The following is a 20603-nucleotide window of genomic DNA, read 5'->3' as shown; positions in this document are numbered from 1 at the left end:
GAGAAGGCAAACTAGGACAGAACTGCTGTGGATGTTGCTCTGTATAAATAAAATGCTGATTGGCCAGTAGCCAGGCAGGAAGTAGAGGTGGGACAGACAAGGAACTGTGTTCACAGTTCAAGCCTATATGACTTGAGACTATTTAACAGGAATTTCCAAATGACTCAGAAACACTGTCAGGCATTAAATTCCTATGTGAATACTGGAGAAATAACTACTTTAATCAGAAAGTTTGATACATTTATTCAGAAAAGTGATTCAACTGCAGAAGGGTGATCTTTTTTACAGGAAATCCAAAATCTTCTACTCAGCAATTCTGTGTAGTTCAGTGTTTCTAATCCTGTTGAGATTCTTCTGTCTGGAGCTTCTCATGCGTTCAGGTATTTTGCATGATGTCTGATGTGGTCAGTGATGAAGGTTGCAATGAAGTAGTAGCTGTGATCATAACCCTAGAAGACAAGATAAGACACTGACCTACCATTCAGAAACCCCAACATTAAGTGTCTCTCTCAGGAGTCATTCCAACTCTCCTGTCATTTAATTTGCTTGTACATGACCAAGTATTTTAAGTAAGTTTCAATCAAAATCAAGGTTGTCACCCTTGTACCTTATTTAAAAAGGAGCAAAATGTGAGGGGAAATCAAACATTCTGCCTATCCTAGTTTCTAAATGTTGCTGTTAGTACACAATGGGAAGCGATAACACATTAATTAAATATGCAAACAGGACCTGTGGCCACACTGACAAGATGAAGCAGAATCAGGTTCTTAGAATTAGCACACTTGACATAAAAAGAATACAACTATTAAAGGGCAAAGGAAGTACACACAAACAATATGGAGAAAGAACACAACAATGCCAGAAGGCTTTAACACTGTTTAAGAAGTCAACCATGGGGATCACACATCAAGGACTCTACCTCTGGCCTGGGGAGATGGCTCAGTTGGTAAAGTACTTTCTTTACAAGCATGAGGACCTGAGTTCAGTCCCTAGAACTACAAGGAAAAACAAGCAAACAAGCAAGCGTGTGGTGACTGTACTTATAATTCCAGTGTGAGGGAGGTGAATCGGAGCTGCTGCTGGTCAGCCACAGTAGCTTAGCTGGCTTCCCAGAGCAGTGGGAGATCGAATCTTTTTTTGTCTTTTTTTAAAAGGTGACAGTATCTGAGGCATGACACTGATGGTCACCTTTAATTGGGTTTATTAAGCAGCTTGGGCAATTACCTATATTTAGCAACACTTGAAGGGCCCTTTCTCCTGTACTCCAAACTTTAAATGGAAAAACACTCAGTAGGAAAGGGCGGCTCTGGGAATGTAAACACATTCTTTTGGTCTTCAGCCAACTCTCAAAAGGGAAGCAGTGCTCCACCACACTGGATATCTATATCACAAGGCAGTGCTTTCCTCCACATTGTCTAGACCCAATTACAAAAGCTCAGGTTGAACCTCAAGTTAATGAAGAAGATTCTTGAGAGAACTTCCTTTGCTTATTTAACAGTCCCAGAGTCTAGGTGCTAGATAATGACCTTACACAGAGTAAAGGTCAAAATAGGCCCCGAATCTTCAAAAAGGCCCTGAGACTTGAGTAGAGAGCTAGCCTTCCCTTTTTCTATAAGGGAATGATGTTTCTGATGTTTCCTTAGCATTAGGCCACTGAACTTTCTCCTCATTTTGTGATTTCACTAACTAAACCAGGACAATTAAGGTCCTACTTTGTCAGAATCAGTCTCCAGACACTATCAACTTAGATGCCACAAAGCCCCAGATTAAAAACCATATGAAATAAAGAAATATCCTCATGAACTAGCTCTTTCCTCTCAAGCAATCTTTCCTGACAACTGACAAAACATTAATATAAACTGACAACATGTGACATGACAGACACCTCACAATGAGGACAGTGAAAGCATGCACGGGACTGTGGTCATTTTTGTCTTTCTTTTTATATAAAACTTGTTTTTTCAGCTGAATTTTTTCTTAGCTCCTTTCCACAAAGAGATAGTTATACTTATAATCAAATGATCAAGCAAGTGACTAAACAATAACAAACAAACCATAGCAAAAATCAAAAAACCTAACCTACAAACTACCTCTCAGACCCGGGGAACCTAAGGTCTGCAAGCGGCCACTCTGTGGCCCCGAGCTGTGTCCACATTCTAGAGTAACAGTGGTGTATCTATAGTAAAGACACACCCAACGGTGTGGAAGACTAAGGCCATCCAAGCCTTAAACTTCTTGTTTTGCACTGCCCGACAATGGGCAAGTTGCACTTATTTTTCACTGCCAAAAGCTTTCTTATTTAACTCAAATTTGGCCTTAGGTGTTACAAATTTCCCTTCAGAAACCTTAATGTAGTTAAAAACTCTTATTGCCAGTATCATCCTGTATCCTCAAATACCTAAAATAAAAGTTAAGAAAATTGTACGTAATCTTGCTTTTTAAAAATTTTGCTATTTAGGTCAAACTAAGGTTTCCTAATACTTGCCTCTTGTAGCCTAAAAACAACAGGGATTTTCTTTTCTGTGCAGGCAGCTATGAAGTTATCAGGGAGTAACTGCCCATTTGAAAGAAACTCGTCATCTTTTCCTTGATCAATTAATATGTCAATCTGGGAACCTGAATAGGACTTCACGAGACAGGTTGCATCGTATGCCTGTAAAAAGAAGAAACACTTAAAAGTTAAAAGTGTCCAGAAAGTATCTTCCAGAATATACTGTACTAGAACCAAAATTAAACTTAAAAGTATCTTAACTTTTAGTCTAAGTCAGCCAGACATCCAATTTAAATTTTTATAAAATTAATTTAGAGGTAATGTTAACTTAGAAATATAAAAGCAATCACTTGCAGAGGAAGTAGCTTTAGGACAACTTCCATGATTCAGAACAACTAAAAACCAAGGTTAAAGGTTACTATTACATGTCTGTCCCCGGGGATCTGGGGATTGGTTGTGGAACCCTCCTCCCAAGGACATCAACACCAGCAAAGCTTCAGTAACTTGTATGAAATAGCAATGTCTTCAGTCTTCATATAACCCACTCATACCCTCCCAAGTACTTGAAATTACCTCCAAATTACTCCAGTACCTGCTATAGTACCAAGGTGGGGTAGCAGAGAATAAAGACAATGAAAAAAGGTCTGAACATGTAACTCCAAAATCAAAGCTTCTTTCGGTTTAATCTACAGATACAGAACCCATAAGCATGGAGGAGTAACAATAGTCAACATATATGATTATGTGTGTATATAATATTACACACACACACACACACACACACACATATAATGAACATGGAAACTTAAGAATGAGTACAGAAATAGTCCATCACCTACCTTCCATTTACTTTGATCTGGTCCCAAATATCCATTAAAAGCTTTTTTGCCCCAAGGACAGAGCACTGGGTTGCAAATTGGAGCAAATGCTGATACAGACTTCAGAGACAAAAGAAGTTTAAAATTAAGTTATATGTTGCTAATCAAATGTGAATGCTTGCAACTTACAACTATGACGTAACACAAAAATCTTGCATCTATGGCTCTTCATACTACAACTCTGTATAATCTACTTCAAAAACTCAGAAACTAAAGTGCTTAATGCAAAGCATGCCTTTAGAAGTCAATTTAGGTACAAACACAAGTTTGGCTCAGAGTTTCTCCTCTTTATTCCCACTGACAATTAATCTGTAATGATCTAAACGCTGATATTTCCCTTAGTGAACCTCATTAAACGTGGCATTTCTCTGAAGCATACCACAGAAGCAAGGACTGCCTTCTGTTCTGACAATGCTGAGTCCCGGCAGGCCAACAGTGCACCTCTCGGCTCTAGAGTTCTCAATGTGTACAGTTCACAGTGACTGCTCACATTTTTAAAAGACAAAAAATTAAGTTCATAAAAAGTTTAAGTTCACTTTCTACCTTAGACAATACATTCGCTGACTCACTGTATACAAACTGAAAGGTACACGCTTATGTTCTAGTGTGTTCTGAAACTGCTGTGACTGACGTCTGTATTCTCGGTAGCATGCCTGAAATGACTGCAGTCTTTCCAGCGGGAAGGAAACAGCTGGAACCGATCGAGATGCCAAACACCCTGTGTGTTAAAACATGCACCCCACTTTTACGCACACTTCATTTCAGTTGCTGAGGTCAGGATTTCAGTTGTGGTATTTCAGTCTTGTCTCATTAAAAGAAAAGAAAATCCACAAAGCCTTTAAATAAAGCGTGGTAGGGGGTTGGGGCATGGGGGACGCTGAGAGATGTTTTTCAACCAAGTTGCATTTCAACCTTCATTCAGAGCATTAAGAACTTAAAATTCTAAAATACGAATGTTCTCCACTGTAGGCGATCAAATTCAGCATTACAGAGATGTTTCTCAAGTTAGAGCAATGATATACAGATAGTGTCACATAATAGCACTTATCAAGACTAACAATCTTGAGGAAAAATATGTTCAAAAGTATAGTCTTAAGAAGAGCAATGAAAACATAAGCTATAATTTCTGGTACTTCTGTCAGGCCAAGGAGAACCACTCTGACGGAATTCCTATGTTTATACTCCTACAGCATCAAGTTTAATGTCTTCTGCTTACCTCCTGAAAACCCCAACCCCAAAATTATTTAATTCCTGATTCTAAGGCCATTTCAAAATTTCAGTCTTCCAAAGTTCCCATTATTCTCCAGAAGTATTTTATCAATGAAGTTTATTGTTATCTTACTTTGTATTTTCCAGGATTTTTCAAAGCACAAACCAGAGCTCCGTGGCCTCCCATGGAATGACCAAAAATAGACATCCTCTGTGGGTCCACTGGGAAATTGGCATTTATGAGTTGTGGAAGCTAGAAAGAATGTAATAACATGATAAAGATCTCAGAGGAAATGTTAGACTTTTCCAAAGTCATATATAGTGGCACAATCCGTACTTTAAAAGCACAGTGGTACAGTGGCTTGAACTGGTGCAGATTAAAAGAAAAAACTCTCAGGTGGACAATGGTAACTAATACGTCATTGAAAAATATGTGTGCAGATGTTTTATAAAATCAATGGACAAAGTTAAGAAGATGATAGAGAAAAATGTTTGAAACATTCTAACCCTTGCTCCCATGTTTATTTATTTAGTGTGTGTCCCCATACATGTGCACTGTGTACACTTATGGAGTACACAGGACAACTTGTAGAGGTTCAGCTCTCTCCTTCCAGGTGGGTTCTAGGTTTAAACTCAGTCTTCAGGCTTGACAGCTGTTAATATTATAAGGAATGAGTATTTTATGGAGGAAAATTATGCAGGAAGATAACATTAATATTTGTTATGGTAAGAAGTACTTTCAAAATACAAATGTCTTACATTAAGAAAAAGTATAAAGGACATGGAAGATTATGAAATTATTAAAATTAGAACAATACTGAAAAACACTTATAAAAAACAGCTAACTTAAATAGGATGAAGTTTTATAACAACATAATATGAAAGTACATGAGAGCAGAAGTACACACAGCCAAAGACAGCCAGAGCCTTGCGACATATGCTTCCAAGTGAAAAGGTCAATATCAAGAAGTGTGACCACCCAGCATATGTGGACTATTGAGTGGCTATGATCCTCAAATCAGCATTCCATGAGGACCGCTGGCCTGCAACACTTCCCAACCTGTAGGTCGCCACCCCCTTGTGGGGAGGTGTCAAAGGACCACTGAAAAACACAGAGATTTACATGATAATTCATAACAGTAACAAAATTACAGTTATGAAGTAGGAATTAAAATATATTTGTGGTTAGGGGGTCACCACAACATGAAGAACTGTATTAAAGGGTCTCACCATTAGGAAGGTTGAGAACCATTGCTCTAGAGAGAAGAAACTCAACCCAAAATGTATTTGTTTGAATCCCACTGGGACATTGAATACTCACAAATCTAGTTTTACAGGTTTGAACTGGATATGCAAATCGCACCTCCCCCACCACTACAGTAAGTCACATGAAACATTACAGGTAGGGAGGGAACTCAAAACCCCCTCTTAACAAGAAAGAATTACTGACCCATGATACATTTAAAATGACTATTTGACTTTATTTTTACATTTTAAACATCTCTCTTGCACATAAATATTCCTAAACTGTCTTTTGTTAGGTTTTTCCATTGCTCAAGTAGTTGTATGATTATTCTGTATTCCATTAATTTCTGCATCCATTCTATTCTACTATATTTTTCCTATGCACCATCCATAGACACACCACCCCATTCCTACCTTGTTCCCTCTCTCTTTTTACTTTATAACTATAACATACAGCAGCTTGAACAATCTTTAATCCCTGTGGGATCTTAGCAATATCTCAATGCTCCACATTCCTTCTGCTTTCCCCTCCCCATTCTTTCCTCCTCAGCTCAAACACGAATGCATATACTTTCTCAGCCTATTTCCTCTACAGCCCAAACTTTAGTACTAAATTCTTAGTATACCCCATACTATCTTTGTTCCTTTATGACTCAAAGACTAACATTAAAGAGATGACCAACTATATTTGCACAGTGGGCCTGTCTAGCAATTGTAGCTGCTTCTGAAATGAATAATATTCTTGGGGATTATGCCTGGTGCCCTAAGCATGTGGTCTGAGGGTTTAGCCACAGAACTACATCTCAATCTACTGTGGAGGAGAGATACCTCAATCCTACTACAACGTCCTACTACAACGCTGTCTTTCTTAAACCTTACAAATACTTCCAATGAAAGAATATAACCCAACCCATGAAGTAACCATAGGAACATAAGTTCCAATGCACAGAAATACCAGACACACGTAGTCAAGGCAGTATAAGACCTGAAAACCAAAACCAAACCAAAACAAAAAACCTTAAACAATTTTACAGTAGTGAATTCCAATCAGAGTGATTTAGATAGAATCTCAGACAAAGAATTCAAGAAGACAGCTGTAAGAATGTTTAACAAAATCAAGAGAACACGAACTAAACAAATTAAAAAATATAAATAAACAAATGAAACAAGGAAATCAATACAGGATACGAAAGAGGAATTCAATAAAAGGAAAACTACTGGGACAAGATCCAGTTGAAAATTTAAAATGAAAAGCTCCCGATTAAATAAAAAATACTAGTAGGAAGCCTCACCTGCAGAATGGATAAAGTTTATGAAAGACAGAACATTAGGAATGGAAATGGGATAAATGAGCCTGAACATTCAGACACTGATAAAGAAACAAACAAGATCACTGGAACACAAATAAAAAGCTAAACTTATGAATCATGGGACTAATGAAAGAACTTCAGATGTAAATAATATAGTCAATAATGTAGAACATTCCTAAGTCGAGGGATTCATCCGGGGAACATTTAGGAAGTCAACAGCAAGACCAGAAAAGCACCTCCCCACTCACATCACCACTGAAACAGAGGACAGGGCACAGGAAGCAGCAATAAGAAGCACCAGCCACACAAACCCATCGTAACATGTCAGATTTCTCAACAGAACCCTGAACTTGGAAGAGCATGGGGCATTATATTGTAAGCACGGAAAGAACAGTCAACTCAGATTACTATACCCAGCCAAACTATGCTTCATAGTTAAAGAAACAACTTCCATGATAAACTATTTATTTATTTTGAGACAAGGTTTCTCTGTGTAGCCCTGGCTGTCCTGGAACTCACTCTGTAGACAAGGCTGGCCTTGAACTCAGAGATTCACCTGCCTCTGCCTTCCAAGTGCTGGGATTAAAGGCGTGAGCCACCACTGCCCAACTCATGCTACACAATTTAAAGAATTGATGACTACTATAGAGGATACATGAAGGAATCTATGTACTAAAGAGAAATAAACACATTCATGAGGCTACAATAAAGAATAAGTCATGCTACAACAGTGGATAAACAAACGAAGAATAAGAAAATGACAGGAATTGATATACACTGTTCAATTAAAAAGTACTCAGAGTTAGTAAGAGGGTAGAGGCATTTGCCTTTAAGCCTGACAACTCAGCCTAACAATCTGACAATTCTGAGCCTGAATCCTGTGACCCACAAAGTAGCCAATATATCACAGAGACACCTGCATATCAATGTTTATGCAGTATTATACAATACCTAAATTACGGAATCAAACTAGGTATCCATCAACAGAAGAACGGGTAACAAAGGGGCTGGAGAGATGGCTCAGCAGTTAATAGCACTTGACTGCTCTTCAAGAGGTCCCGAGTTCAGTTCCCAGCAAGTATATGGTAGCTCACAACCATCTTTATTGGGATCAGATTCCTTCTTCTGATGTGCATGAAGACAGAGCACTAATATACATAAAATACATGAATAAATAAATCTTTTTAAAAAATGGGTAACAAAAATGTGGTACATATATACAGAATTCTATTCAGTCATGAAGAATGAAATTGCATCATTTGTAAGAAAATGGATATAACTGATATTAACATGTTAAGCAAATTAAATTAGAAAAATCTTGTTTTCTCTCATTCATGGAAACTAGATTCTATATAGATACATAAAATCGTTTATGTGTATATGACATGAAAGAAGCAAGCAGGGTGTCCAAGTGCAATATGATTTTGTCATCTACTGAGTTTACACTTAATGGCACAACCAAGAAAAAACACACACATAGTTTAAGTTAAGCTGGCTGTTTCGTTGGGCTGTATTCACAGCTGTCCTAGGATACATGTGGCCATATGCTGCAGGTTGGCATGTCTGATAGGAGAGTAATTAGCAGTGAAATTAAGGGGTTGTATGTGGGGTATTGCTTGTGTGAAAATGTTGAAACCTTTATAATGTACAATGAACATATGCTAGTAGGAAAAAATGCCAACAAAATCAATATTAAAAAAACCCAAATAAATAAAAATTTAAAACTTCAGAATATACCAAAACATAATTGCTATCTAGAGCGTAAAAATTATGGGTGACTGGGTGCTGGAGTGTGCTTTAGTGGTAAAGTTCTTGTCTAGTATGCATGAGATCCTGAGTTTGACCCCAACACTAAAAACAACAAACAACTCACCACAAACTATACGCAACTAAGATTTCAACCGTTTCAGAGTTTTTATGATACATGGGGTAAAATCCAGGAAAATGCACACACTGTACATCAACATAATTAAAAGAAGCCATGCTTTGCCACTTGCCCTTTCTAATCAAGCCCTTGCTTACCACGTAAGATACCTAACTGAACCAGCTCCAGAATATGAAGGGCTGTTTCATGTGCTATTTTCTGAGATAACCTGGGAAGTGTGCACAGATCTGAATATAATTATAAAAATCCTTGAATCTACACTTACAGTTAACTTAAACTGTGGCAACTATAATATTAGCAGATCTTGGAGTTTTCCCTAAATTAAAATTGGGTTTCCAGTGCCATTCTTATATTAAAATTTTCAGGTTTGGAAGGGCTTCATATCTAAAACCAAACTCTCAGTGGCCATCAGTTAATAATTACATTACCTCCTCGGTTACATAAGAATACATTCTGTAATTAGTTTTCCAGGGGTCTTCAGTGGCATTCACGTAAAACCCAGCCCCAGTGCCGAAGTCCCAGCTGTCATCTTCCCCTTTAATACTGCAGCCACCTAGCAAGGAAAAGGTTACACTTTCATCCACTCCACAGTACGTCCCTCTGTCTAGTGACAGTTTTAGTAATGGTCAGTGGCACCTGCCTATACTCTCAGCTCTTGGGAAGCTGAGACAGGATACTCACTCACTCATCAGTCAGCCTGTCAGCCTAGGCTACCTAGTAAGATAATGACCCCTACCGCACACACTGTTAACTGAATATGTGTGTCCACACACAACGGAGCTTTCACAAAACATTGTGAACTCTCTTCCACTTTTTAAGATCCATTATGGGATTCGACTTTCTGGGTCCTTTTTCCTTGAATTGTTCTGGCAAATGAAGTGAGAGAGAACAACCTTCCAACTGGAGAATTCAGGAGGCAAGGTAAGCTACCTAGAATCCTACGGATTCTGAAAACATGAATCCTTATTCTGTTACAAGAGACTCATATTCACTTTACTTTCCAGTTCTGTATTGCAATGCTTGCCCTGATGGCTGTCCTGGACTACAACACTTCTGTAATTCTCTTCACCACTATGAACTTGAGGAGACAGATGTCAATGTTAGAAATCACTATCTTGAGCTGAAAATGTCTCCTAATGTCCTTTCATCCTGTTTCCCCAATCTACTCCCAGTATGGTAGTTTAGAGTTATGATGTCGCTTGAGTGAACAAAAGGATAATGACATCGAAAACCCGGGAGGAAGTGTATAATGGGTACTGTTCTACTTAGAGCTTAGACTAAGGTCTAGATATTTATACGCATTTTGAACAGGAACTACTTACGGGGGCTGGTATCTGGAGCAATGACAACAAGGCCGTGTTCGGAGGCAGCTTGCTGGAAGCCAGACTTTGAGATGAAATTTTGTTCTGTGCAGGTCAGACCTGAAGATGAAAAGGTTGTTATGGCCAGCTGCACTGCCAGTATTCTACAAGCTTTAACGTTTCCTTACACAGAAAATCAGCTGGCTTAGTACTGTCAGGTTCCTGCTGATGGGGAGTGGCCAAGTAAACTAGCAATGATGCTGAGTTGAACCTAACACAGCAGCCCTTTTCCAAAGGTCACCGCTAAATATCTGAATATTTGCAAAAATGAAGCTTACCGAAAAGCATAAGCTACAAATTAACTATAAAATGTTTAGAGTTATTAGCCCACAAGAGAATAGAGACTAAGTTTACTCATAAACAGTATTAATTAAATTAATAATATACAAAGTTAAAAGTAACATTAAAGATTTTGCATTAGACAAGATTTTTTACTGTGCTCCAACTCTTTCACTTGGAAACTACAGACAGAACTAACTGCCTCTTCCTCATAGGAAGATCATATATGACCATATATGATAACCATACCTTTAAATGGTATCTTGGACATAGTAAGGATTCAAGCAATCAGGACTTAATTTCTAAGGTCTATCTTCAGCATCTAACTAAGGTAACATCCAGTCATTCAATGTAAACAAATAGATGGTATGCACTGTTAGATTTCAATTCTGATCTGGGTTAACAGTCTCTAACCAAAGAATAAGACTTTCCTTACTAGCTCATTACAAGTAAAGAGCAGAAAAAGCATAGGTCTGCACTGACTCAGAAAACTGTATGTGACCTTGGATAGTATTTAGCTTCTCAAGGCCTGTCTTCTATGAATTACATGATTTCTAAGACATCTTTAGTTGTACAGTAGGATGATTTCTAACCAAGTATCTAATGTTATTGCTATTGCTATTGGCATGTCTAATATATTTTCAAAGAAATCAAAATTTGAGGTGGTTTGAAGGAGAAATGTCCCCCAAAGTTTTAAGCATTTGAACACTTAGTCTCTAGGTGATGACACAGTCTGGGTATGGGAGGCATGGAGGTTCTTGTGCTCACTAGAGGAACCAGGAATGTTAAATATACAAGGTTGTCTCTTCAAAGGGCGGGATGTATAACCTGCTTTCTACCCAGAAGGCTGGGAGCGGATGTGGTTAATAGCCTATTGACCCTTGCACTATCTGTGTGGCTGAGACCACACCAGATCCTTCCCCAGATAAAGTTTGTCTTTCTCAATCTATAGAACCTATCTTTATGGAAGATGTCACACAAAGAGTTTCAATGTAGTCATGTCCTGAGCTTTATTGGGCACACAGGACAGAGTTAATTATCACCAGGCAATTATTTTACCAAATTGTGCTGTGGTTACGTAGGCCTAAGATAAACTACTCATGGTCAGACTCTTGAAGTTAGAACCAACACTGGCTACTGAGCCGTGTTGAACTGAATTTCTTCCTTGCTTCCCTTGGATGGACACTGCTGGCCGTGGTGTCTACAGAGATTCCCCAACATTTGGAGAAGTTTAAGAGCTACTAGATGGAGGAAGTGTATCACTGGGGATGGGCTTTGAGAGCACAGACTTGCCCTACCTCCAGCTTGATTTCTCTGCTTTATGCTTTGAGTTGAGGATGTGAACTTAGCTTCCTGTGTCTGCCACATACCATGCTGCTTACTGCCATGCTTCCCTCTGTGATGGACTGCTAACCTCTGAACCATAAACCCAAATAAACTCTTCCTTATGAGTTGTTTCTGGTCATGCTATTTTAACCACAGCCACAGAAAGTAATACAGAAAAGCTTTCTTTATGTGTTAAAATACAATTTCCACTTAAATTTTAAGACAACATGTTTACTTTCTTGTACATCTTAACTCTCCCTGCCTGTTCTATCGTCTGATTGAGAAAACCACTTATGGACGAAGAATCACCATGTTCTTTGAACTCCTTAAACTGCTGCAGCGAAGCTTTATGGAGTTCAGTATTCAGAGCACATCTAGGAAGCTACTCGTCTGTGATTTCTAATGCATGCATCCTTGTGTTCCAGTTCCATTTAATATTGTTTTGTTTGACTGCTAGAGTCTTAGCAACCTCCAGAAATGCTTGGGCGGGTACAAATTAAGTGTAAGTTTCCCAAATCCTTACTGAGTACTGAACTTTATGTTCTCAGCTAAGTTACTTGGTCTAATTGAAAAGGAAATAAAACTGTAATTCTGTAAGTCTGAAATTAGTCTCAAGATAAAATTACAAAATGGAATATGACAGCCTTTAGAAATTTGAAAACATTTGTTTTATTACTTTTTAATCATGTGTGTATGTGTGCCCACCTGGGAGTGTGGGAACCTGTACCCTCAGAATCCAGCAGATGGCATTAGATGCCTGCATCTGTAGTTACAGGAAGTCGAGAGCTGCTTGCCGTGGGTTCTAAAAGCCAAATGTGGGTCCTCTGCTAGAGTAGCACATGCTCTAAACCACTGAGCCGTCTCTCCAGCTCTGTCCGAAGATTTTTATAAATGACTCAAGATGTAGATTAAGTAGGTCACAGTAAAAAAGCAAGACAAAATTCCTTTAGGAAATTCCAAAGTCAAATACGTACCAGACAGCCAGTAGAGTGCAGGGCACTTCCCACTCTCTGCCTGTGGTGGTAGGTAGACAGCAAATTTCATTTTACATTTCAGCTCAACACTGCAATTTTAACAACCACAAAGTATTAATGCTCTCCATTAATCAGGACAGACACTAAATAATTTAGCAATTTATAAAAAGGAAGAATATACAGTAAAGAATTTTTAAAATGTGATTTAATATTCAAAGTACCAACATTTAAGAAATACACTTTACTTCTTCAAAAAAGATGAAGCCTGCTTAGTATACTGATCCCAGCCTGAGCCTATCCTTTGAGGCTGAATAAATTCAATGTAATTCTCAATGCAGCACTTCTATTAAAAAGGCTTTATTTCTATTGAGATGACATACCAAAGCGACTTCTGTAAGAAATGAATTCCAAACACATGGCTCTTCAGTTCTACGTTTGCTTCTGGGCACTAAAATCTACCACATCCCTGACCTCCTCTGTCATCACTAACGTTTCACCAGAGCTACTCTGACTACAACCAGGTAGCTTTGCTTCCTGATCCCTGTCTTCTGCTCTCACTCTAGTCCTCTCTAGAAGCATGCTGCCCAGCTGTTTCCAGAAAAGAGCACATAGAAACTGTCTTCATTCTCTCCACATACATGATGTGTGGCCAGGTGTAGGTTTATCCTTCAGAATTTAAGGCACTACCACCGTCTCCTTGATTCTGGTATGGCTCATGAACTAATCTGTATTTTCAAAGAAAAAAAAAAACTCAATCCATTTTCTCCTCTAAATGTTTAGAAATTTTCTATGCACCCAGTGCTCTTCACAGCATTGTGGTATTTTCTTCCATTGTGCTGGATAACCTTTTCAATCTGACAACTTCAACCACTCAGCTTAAGAATTCTAGAATGATCCCTCACGGTGAGCTAGTACACACCATGTGTGGGTGTACACATCATGGTACCTGTGTAGTGGTAAGGATAGCTTGGGAGAGTCAGTTCTCTCCTTCCACCATATGGGTTCTGGGGTGTGGTGGTTTAAATAAAAGTGCCCCTTCCCCACTGACTCATATGTTTGAATCCTTAGTCATGAGGGAGTGACATTTTTGAAAGGATTAAGTGGTGTGCCCTTGTGGAGAAAGTGTTTCACTAGGGGTAGGCTTTGAAGTTTCAAAAGCCCATGCCAGTCCAGTCTCTCTCCTTCTGCCTACAGATCAGGATATAGCTTTCAACTACTTCTCCAGTCCCATGCCTGCCTCCTGCCATGCTCCCCGCCAGGATGATAATGGACTAGACCTTTCAAACTGTAAGCAAGTCCCCAATTAAATGCTTTCTTTATAATATAGAGTTGCCTTGGTCATGGTGTCTCTTCACAGAAACAGAACAGTGACTAAGACATGGGGATCAAAGAACTCAGGTCATCAGGATTTGAACTTCTTGACTTTTTGTATCATTTCATGTCAAATATGTCTGCTAAAGTTGCCAATTTAATCAAGTCTAGGTTTCTTTGTTATATCAGAAGACCCACACGGAAGTTGTTCTCTGAATTTTTAATGGCAACACAGATGGTTTTCCAGAAAACTTTAGAAAACCATGAAGCCAAAACTTAAAGACAGTCTGAAGGCTCTCCTTTATCTCATAGCATCCAAGCTACAAGCAATTAAGTGTGGTGAAATTTCCAGATACACAGCAGGGGTGGGGCAGAGAAAGCAGGTTTATCAGTGGGAGTTTTGTTTAAAACTACAACAAAATGCAAAATAAAACTGAGTAAGAGGTATCTACAATTGTATCTTAATGCTTACCTGTCATGTTCGAAAACCTTCTGGAGGCCCCCAAAGCACCGGTTGCTGGAAATCTGTTTCAATGCCATTCTTCTCCTGTGGACGAAGATGAATCCCATTCATTCTAAAGGCTTTTTACTGCCTGAAAACCTTGAAACAAAACTGTTCTCGGATCAACTATCCAAATACAAGTTCACACTCACACGTGTGCTATCCACACTTGTTTCTAGAAAATGTCAGAACTGGTATATTATCAGTGAGGTTTGCTGCCATTACTTTCATGGACTGTCTCATTCTTTCAAGACAGATCTTAGATCATTAAATAATTTAAAAAATTACTGAACACCTTCCAGCATCATAGGCATTTTTATATGCTAAGGCATTTTTATATGCACATCAATTACTCACCCTATGAGTTTTTGCAAGAAAGTGGCAAGGTAGTTTTGTTTGATCAACATTTCTCCTTCCAAACAAATCAACAAGCAACCATAAGCTGTTAGCTGTGAATTAAGGGATAGCTTGTTGTCAGGAATTTTGAAGCATGGTAATTAATTCCTAGTCTCATTCAAATATAAAATGTTGGGTCTTACACACAGCTCCTTCAGACACCAGAAACAGGTGCGAGCACCCTAGTGGTCTTCACAGCGGTGTACCTGGGTACCGACTGGGTGCTAGTCCAGGCTACTCTTAGATGTGCAACATCGGCTTGGGAATGTCTTTGCACAATTCTAAATGAGAGCAATTTCAGCCCTGTCTTTAAATCTAGATACTTAGTTATACACTAGAGAACTGTGATTTGAAGTCTGGTGGGCATCAGAGATGCTACTCTTAGAGGCTCTGTGGTCCTGCTGCCTAGAGGATCATGGAGTTTTCTGTTTTCTTTCATTCATTCATTCTTTCTTTCTTTCTTTTTTTTTTTTATTAAAGATATTCCAGATGAACCAATTATATAGGATTAGGGTAGTTACTCACAGAGAAAGTACCCTTTGTTCATAGATAGCTTGGTTTTTAACTTACAAAATATTAATTCTTAAATGACAAAGCATTCCATAACACATTATTATTCTATATAAATTTCAGTTATTCTCATCCCTGTTCCTAAAACATTAACATTAGAGGCAGACAGTGTATATATTTTATACACATATGAATGAGACTGAAGAATACAATTTATTTGCTAAGTTTTTCTACAGTGAAATCTTGTTCCCTTAAGCCTAGCAGAAACTATATCTGCTTCCTTAAAACATGGCACACGGAGCACATATCTGGTACCTAAAAAGCACCTAATAATTGTTGTGATTTGTAGAACAGATGAATAATTTTTTGAACTTTTTGTATCATTTCAAACTGTTATTCACTTATATGAATAAACCCCAAATATTTTATTTCCTCTGCTCTTTGACTGTGGCTGAATCTAAATCAGAACTTTTTACCTGGCCAGAAGAAACATGGTTAAAACTGTTCTTAAAAATCTTGGTAGAATGCAAAAAAAAAAAAAAAAAAAAAAGGAAGAAGAAAAACTTAAATTTTCTCCTAATATTTGTTTTATGGATTCAATTTTAAATCAAGTAAACAAGTGATTATATATTAGGTGATTATATTCTTCAATAAAACGTTCCTATGTGAAAAATAACTGCTTTAAATCACATTATTAACATTTTTAACTGAGTCACAAGCACTGAAACTCCAATTTACCTGTCCAGTCACTACTTGTTCTTCCTGTCTGCACCAAAGGGCAGTGGATCTAAAAGAAGAAACGGGTTGTGATCAGGACATATGTTACCACAGCACAGGTCACCCAGAGCTTATACACACGGATGTAGTCTCAACAGAGAAACTCTTTTGAGGGAGGTGATTGTTGACCTGGGAAATATAGCTGATGGGACAAACACCTCAATGCCCTAGTCTACCTTAGTACAGACATGATCAGCACCGAGAGGGTTGAGCCAAGGACATGTGACATACATGACAGTGATCCTGTAAGCAGGTCTGAAAAAGCAAGCACACATGTAGCTGGAGAGGAAGGCCATCATTCAGTGAGAAATTTAACAGAACCATTTGCAAAGTTCAGTGAGACCAAACACCAAAAGGGTTTTATTAAAAGAGAGGAAAGATGATGGTGATCAGTCACTTATAAAATTTAGGACTAAAAGGGAAAGTAAGCAAGCCACCTTCTCCTGTCCACCTCCTAAAAGAGAGGGTCAGGCAGGCACTACACGAGGCACTGTTATTGTGGGAGAGGGCAGATCCATATGTGTATTGCCCTAAAGATCTTCCAGTGGTACGAAGTGTGGGGGAAGAAGACGATAATATTGACGGGACTGGTCCTGTGCAATCAACCCCGTCTATTGTCTAATTATGTCTTAGTTTTTATAAAAAGTCTGTAAAAATCAAAAACAGAAAAAAGCTGATAAAATAAAAATGTAACACATTTTACACGATTGTATAATGTTAAATAGTTCTAAAAACTACAATTTATAAAATAAAAAGTTAAAATATGCTAAGGTTGATTTATTATTGAATAAGATATTTTAAATAAATTTAGTGTAGCTCGTTTGTGAAATCTATGAACATATCCTAAGCTTTCGGGGTCACTTATTCATCCACTGATTCACACCAGAGCAACGCCTGACTTTGTAAGCTCCATTTACAGTAAGCATTCTTTTAATGGCATTCTATTTTTTTAAAACTTTTATACCATATTTTACTGCACCTTCTTCATGTGTAGATGCACAATTAGTTACCACTGTGTTAGAATTTCCTACCATATTCTATACATTGTATATGTCCACAGTCCAAGTACCATTGAGGCTTGCATAAGCTCATTCTGGGATGCTCACACATGGATAAGCCCTCTTAAGAATACATTTCTCAGGACCTAGCCTAGTTGTTAGGCAAGGTATGACTGTATTTGCCACAAGGCTTAGGGTTTGGTCAAGGAACTTTGACAATGAACACTTGCTGCTTCACAATGAATAGACACTTTCTGGTGCTTTGGGGGGCCAGGGCACAGACTCATAGTACTGAGTACCATTTCTTTACTCAGCCTCTTCTGGCCCCAAACTCTACTTCAAGCTCGCACCCCCCTCAACGTGCCCGGGCCCCTGTCCTTGATCTCTTCACATACTTTCCTCCTAACTCACATTCCCTAAATTTCAACGAGTTTCTGGTTGAAAAATCGAAATCTGTCTTTTCAGCTTCAAATTTTTTAAGCATGAATGCCAGAATTGCTAGGTCTTTCTATCACCAGCTGGTAAAACTCAAGGCATTTAAAATTAAACTCAGCTCACTCATCTTCAAGTCAACTTTTCTTCTTCATTGTCTTGTTTCCAGACCCTTGCCTATATCGCCTCACTTACATCTGAAATGTCTCAAAGTTTAACTTTAAAACTTCCCATGATCAAGCTGGACTTGGTTGTGCATGCCTTTAATCCAGCAGCTGGGAGGCAAAGCCAGGTGAATCTCTGGGTTCAAGGTCAGCATGGTCTACAAAGTGAGTTCCAAGGACAGGCAGAAATTACAAAATATATATAAATAAAAATAATAAATAAATCCCACTATCATCGTGGCGATTATATATAGCTACTAGATAATTAAAAACTTAGTCTACTTTCTTACTAGTATGTCCCACTACAAACAGTACCGTTACAGAAGCCTGGGTTTTCATTCATGTCACTTCTCAATGGATGCCTTTAACTAGCTCATCTTTAGGCCTAGCATGGCCTTCATAAAAGTAGTAGTAAATTTTATTAATTTTCAAAAAACAGTAAATGCCATCTTTCTGATGACCCAACCAGAAATGACCTATTGAGGGCAGCATACACCTGAACTGTTACCATGTTACCACTTAGGCTCCAGCGCCTGGGTGCACGGCCTCCAGCGCGCTCTCCAGGGCGCCCCAGTGGCGTCGCCAGCAGCCCAGGAGGGATCCGGGAATAGAAAGCTTTTCTGGAAGCTGTGCATCCGCAACATGCTGCTCTAACGGGCTCTCCACCAACCCGAGCTTCCCAGCCAGCCTGCCGCCCCAGGTCACACATTGTTTCCAGTTCCCCAAAGTTAATGCGATTAGCAGGCCCGGCGGGACGAGGCCGGCCCTGCCACCGCGGGACGGCGCAGGAATCGTCACCACTCTTGCGCCGCCGTCACCGCCGCCGCACGTCTAGACGTCTGCGGACAGCTGCCCCAGACCCAGGCGGTGCAGGATGCCTGGGGCTCTGCATTTACTCCATCTTACCTCGGTGAGAGACAGCTCGGGGAGAGACGGAACACCGGAACAGAAGGGTGGAGCTTTTAACATGTCCGCTTCGAGACCCGCCCCTCTGGCCCCGCCCACAGACGATGACCCACCCGCCCTCCCCCTAGACCCGCCCATCGGGGCGGACCCACGCCGAGGCTCCGCCTTCAGGACACGCCCCCTCTCTTGGCCGCTCTCTTTCTGGGTCTTCCTCACGGCCCCGCCCTCAAGGCCCTCCCCTTTCTCCCTTACAGCCCGCCCTCCCGCTCCCCCACCTGCCCCTCCTCTGCAAGGCCTTTCCCGGCAGCCTTTTCGCGGGTTACTCTTTTCCCTGCGTTTCTCAGGGTTAGCCAAAGTGTGTTTGCATTGACACTGGACCTCTAGACCTCTGCAGCGCGCTGCCTCAGATGCTTCCCGAAGGCATCCAGGGAATGAGGCTCTAATACACCAGCGAGCCTGCCCCGGTGTACTTGTGGAAAGGGCTTATGTGTAACTCTTCAGCAGTCGAGAAACCTGGGCAAAATTTCAAATTCCCACCCCTGACTTCAGTGCACTTACTTAACTTGGAGCTTCTAGAGGGTGACACACAGTAACTCAATCAATGCCCATTTTTCTTCCCTCAATAAAAGTTGAACTGTTTAAGAGTTGCCGGTTAATCATTTACAGCAGACTTCTGCTTCATCCAATTAAACCAGCAAGTGTACTTTGTTCAGAAAATTAAACATTACAAGTACTTTTTAAAGTCAGGATTTAGGCTGCTAGGTTGTGAATACTATATACCATCTGAGAGTTTGTCTGGCTCAATGAGCATGCAACCTGTGCATTTGCAGTAGAATGGTCAGTCGGAAAGACCTAGTGTCTGCTCTGTGTACAGGCTCTTTAGTTTTGCTCAGGGACCTGCAGCTTGCTGAAATATGGATGAGGTACTACGCAGCTTTTCTGTGCCATGTGACTCAGGTACACTTATGTACCTGTTTAATGTTTAATAAAAGAATATTATTTTGAGAAAGCAGTAAGGTGAATTTTAAAATGTATTATTATTATTATTATTTGAGACAGGGTCTTAAATGTAATTCTGGCTAGCTTGGAACTTGCTATGGAGATAAGGTGCTGGCCTTGAACTCGGAAATCCACCTGCTTCTTTCTCCCCAGTGCTGGAATTAGGGCTTACTTTACCACCCCCAGCTTAACTACTTTTAGATGTAATTACTGAAAAGGTAATTCTCTTCAAACTGAGTCTCACAATCAAAACAATAAAAGAACGCCCAAGTCTGCAGGTTCTTTCTCATCGTTGGATGTTGGAACAAAGATTAAAGGGTGTTCAATTAATAAGTTGAGGTAGAGACTAATTTTCTTAAAGGGGTCTTGTATTCACAAGAGGTAATAGTAATCTCAATGACACTTCCTTTCAGTTGGTGTGAAATTATACTAGATCAAAACTTCTATTTTCTAGAATATTAAAAGTATATATTATTTGGGTATGAAAGTAAAGTAAGCTGAATAAAAAAGTAATGTTGATATTTCTGATAGTGAAAATGAGTGAATATCAGTCATTTAAAGAAATATGTCCCAAATTACTTATAGCAGTGGTTCTCAGCCTTCCTAACACTGATTCTTTAATACAGTTTCTCATGCTGTCGTGACCCCCA

At 39.4% G+C, this 20603-nt stretch overlaps 1 protein-coding gene across 2 annotated transcripts; it reads right to left on the bottom strand.

Moving 5' to 3' along the window:
• Nucleotides 1–226: 226 nt before the first annotated feature.
• Nucleotides 227–19038, bottom strand: Esd (esterase D). Of its 2 annotated transcripts, XM_036199457.1 has the most exons (10): nt 18955–19038; nt 16416–16464; nt 14742–14816; nt 12959–13047; nt 10341–10439; nt 9447–9571; nt 4712–4831; nt 3331–3429; nt 2486–2653; nt 227–449 (listed from the first exon to the last, which is right to left on the bottom strand). In XM_036199457.1, exons 3-10 carry the CDS (start codon nt 14807–14809, stop codon nt 369–371), a joined length of 849 nt encoding a protein of 282 aa, XP_036055350.1. In that variant the 5' UTR covers nt 14810–14816; nt 16416–16464; nt 18955–19038; the 3' UTR covers nt 227–368. The 2 variants fall into 2 exon arrangements, with proteins under 2 accessions (XP_036055350.1, XP_036055351.1); XM_036199458.1 differs by lacking the exon at nt 2486–2653.
• Between the last annotated feature and the right edge of the window lie 1565 nt (nt 19039–20603).

This window comes from Onychomys torridus, chromosome 9, assembly GCF_903995425.1.
Source record: "Onychomys torridus chromosome 9, mOncTor1.1, whole genome shotgun sequence".
Taxonomy (NCBI): domain Eukaryota; kingdom Metazoa; phylum Chordata; class Mammalia; order Rodentia; family Cricetidae; genus Onychomys; species Onychomys torridus.
This window is presented reverse-complemented; position numbering and strand designations above follow the sequence as displayed.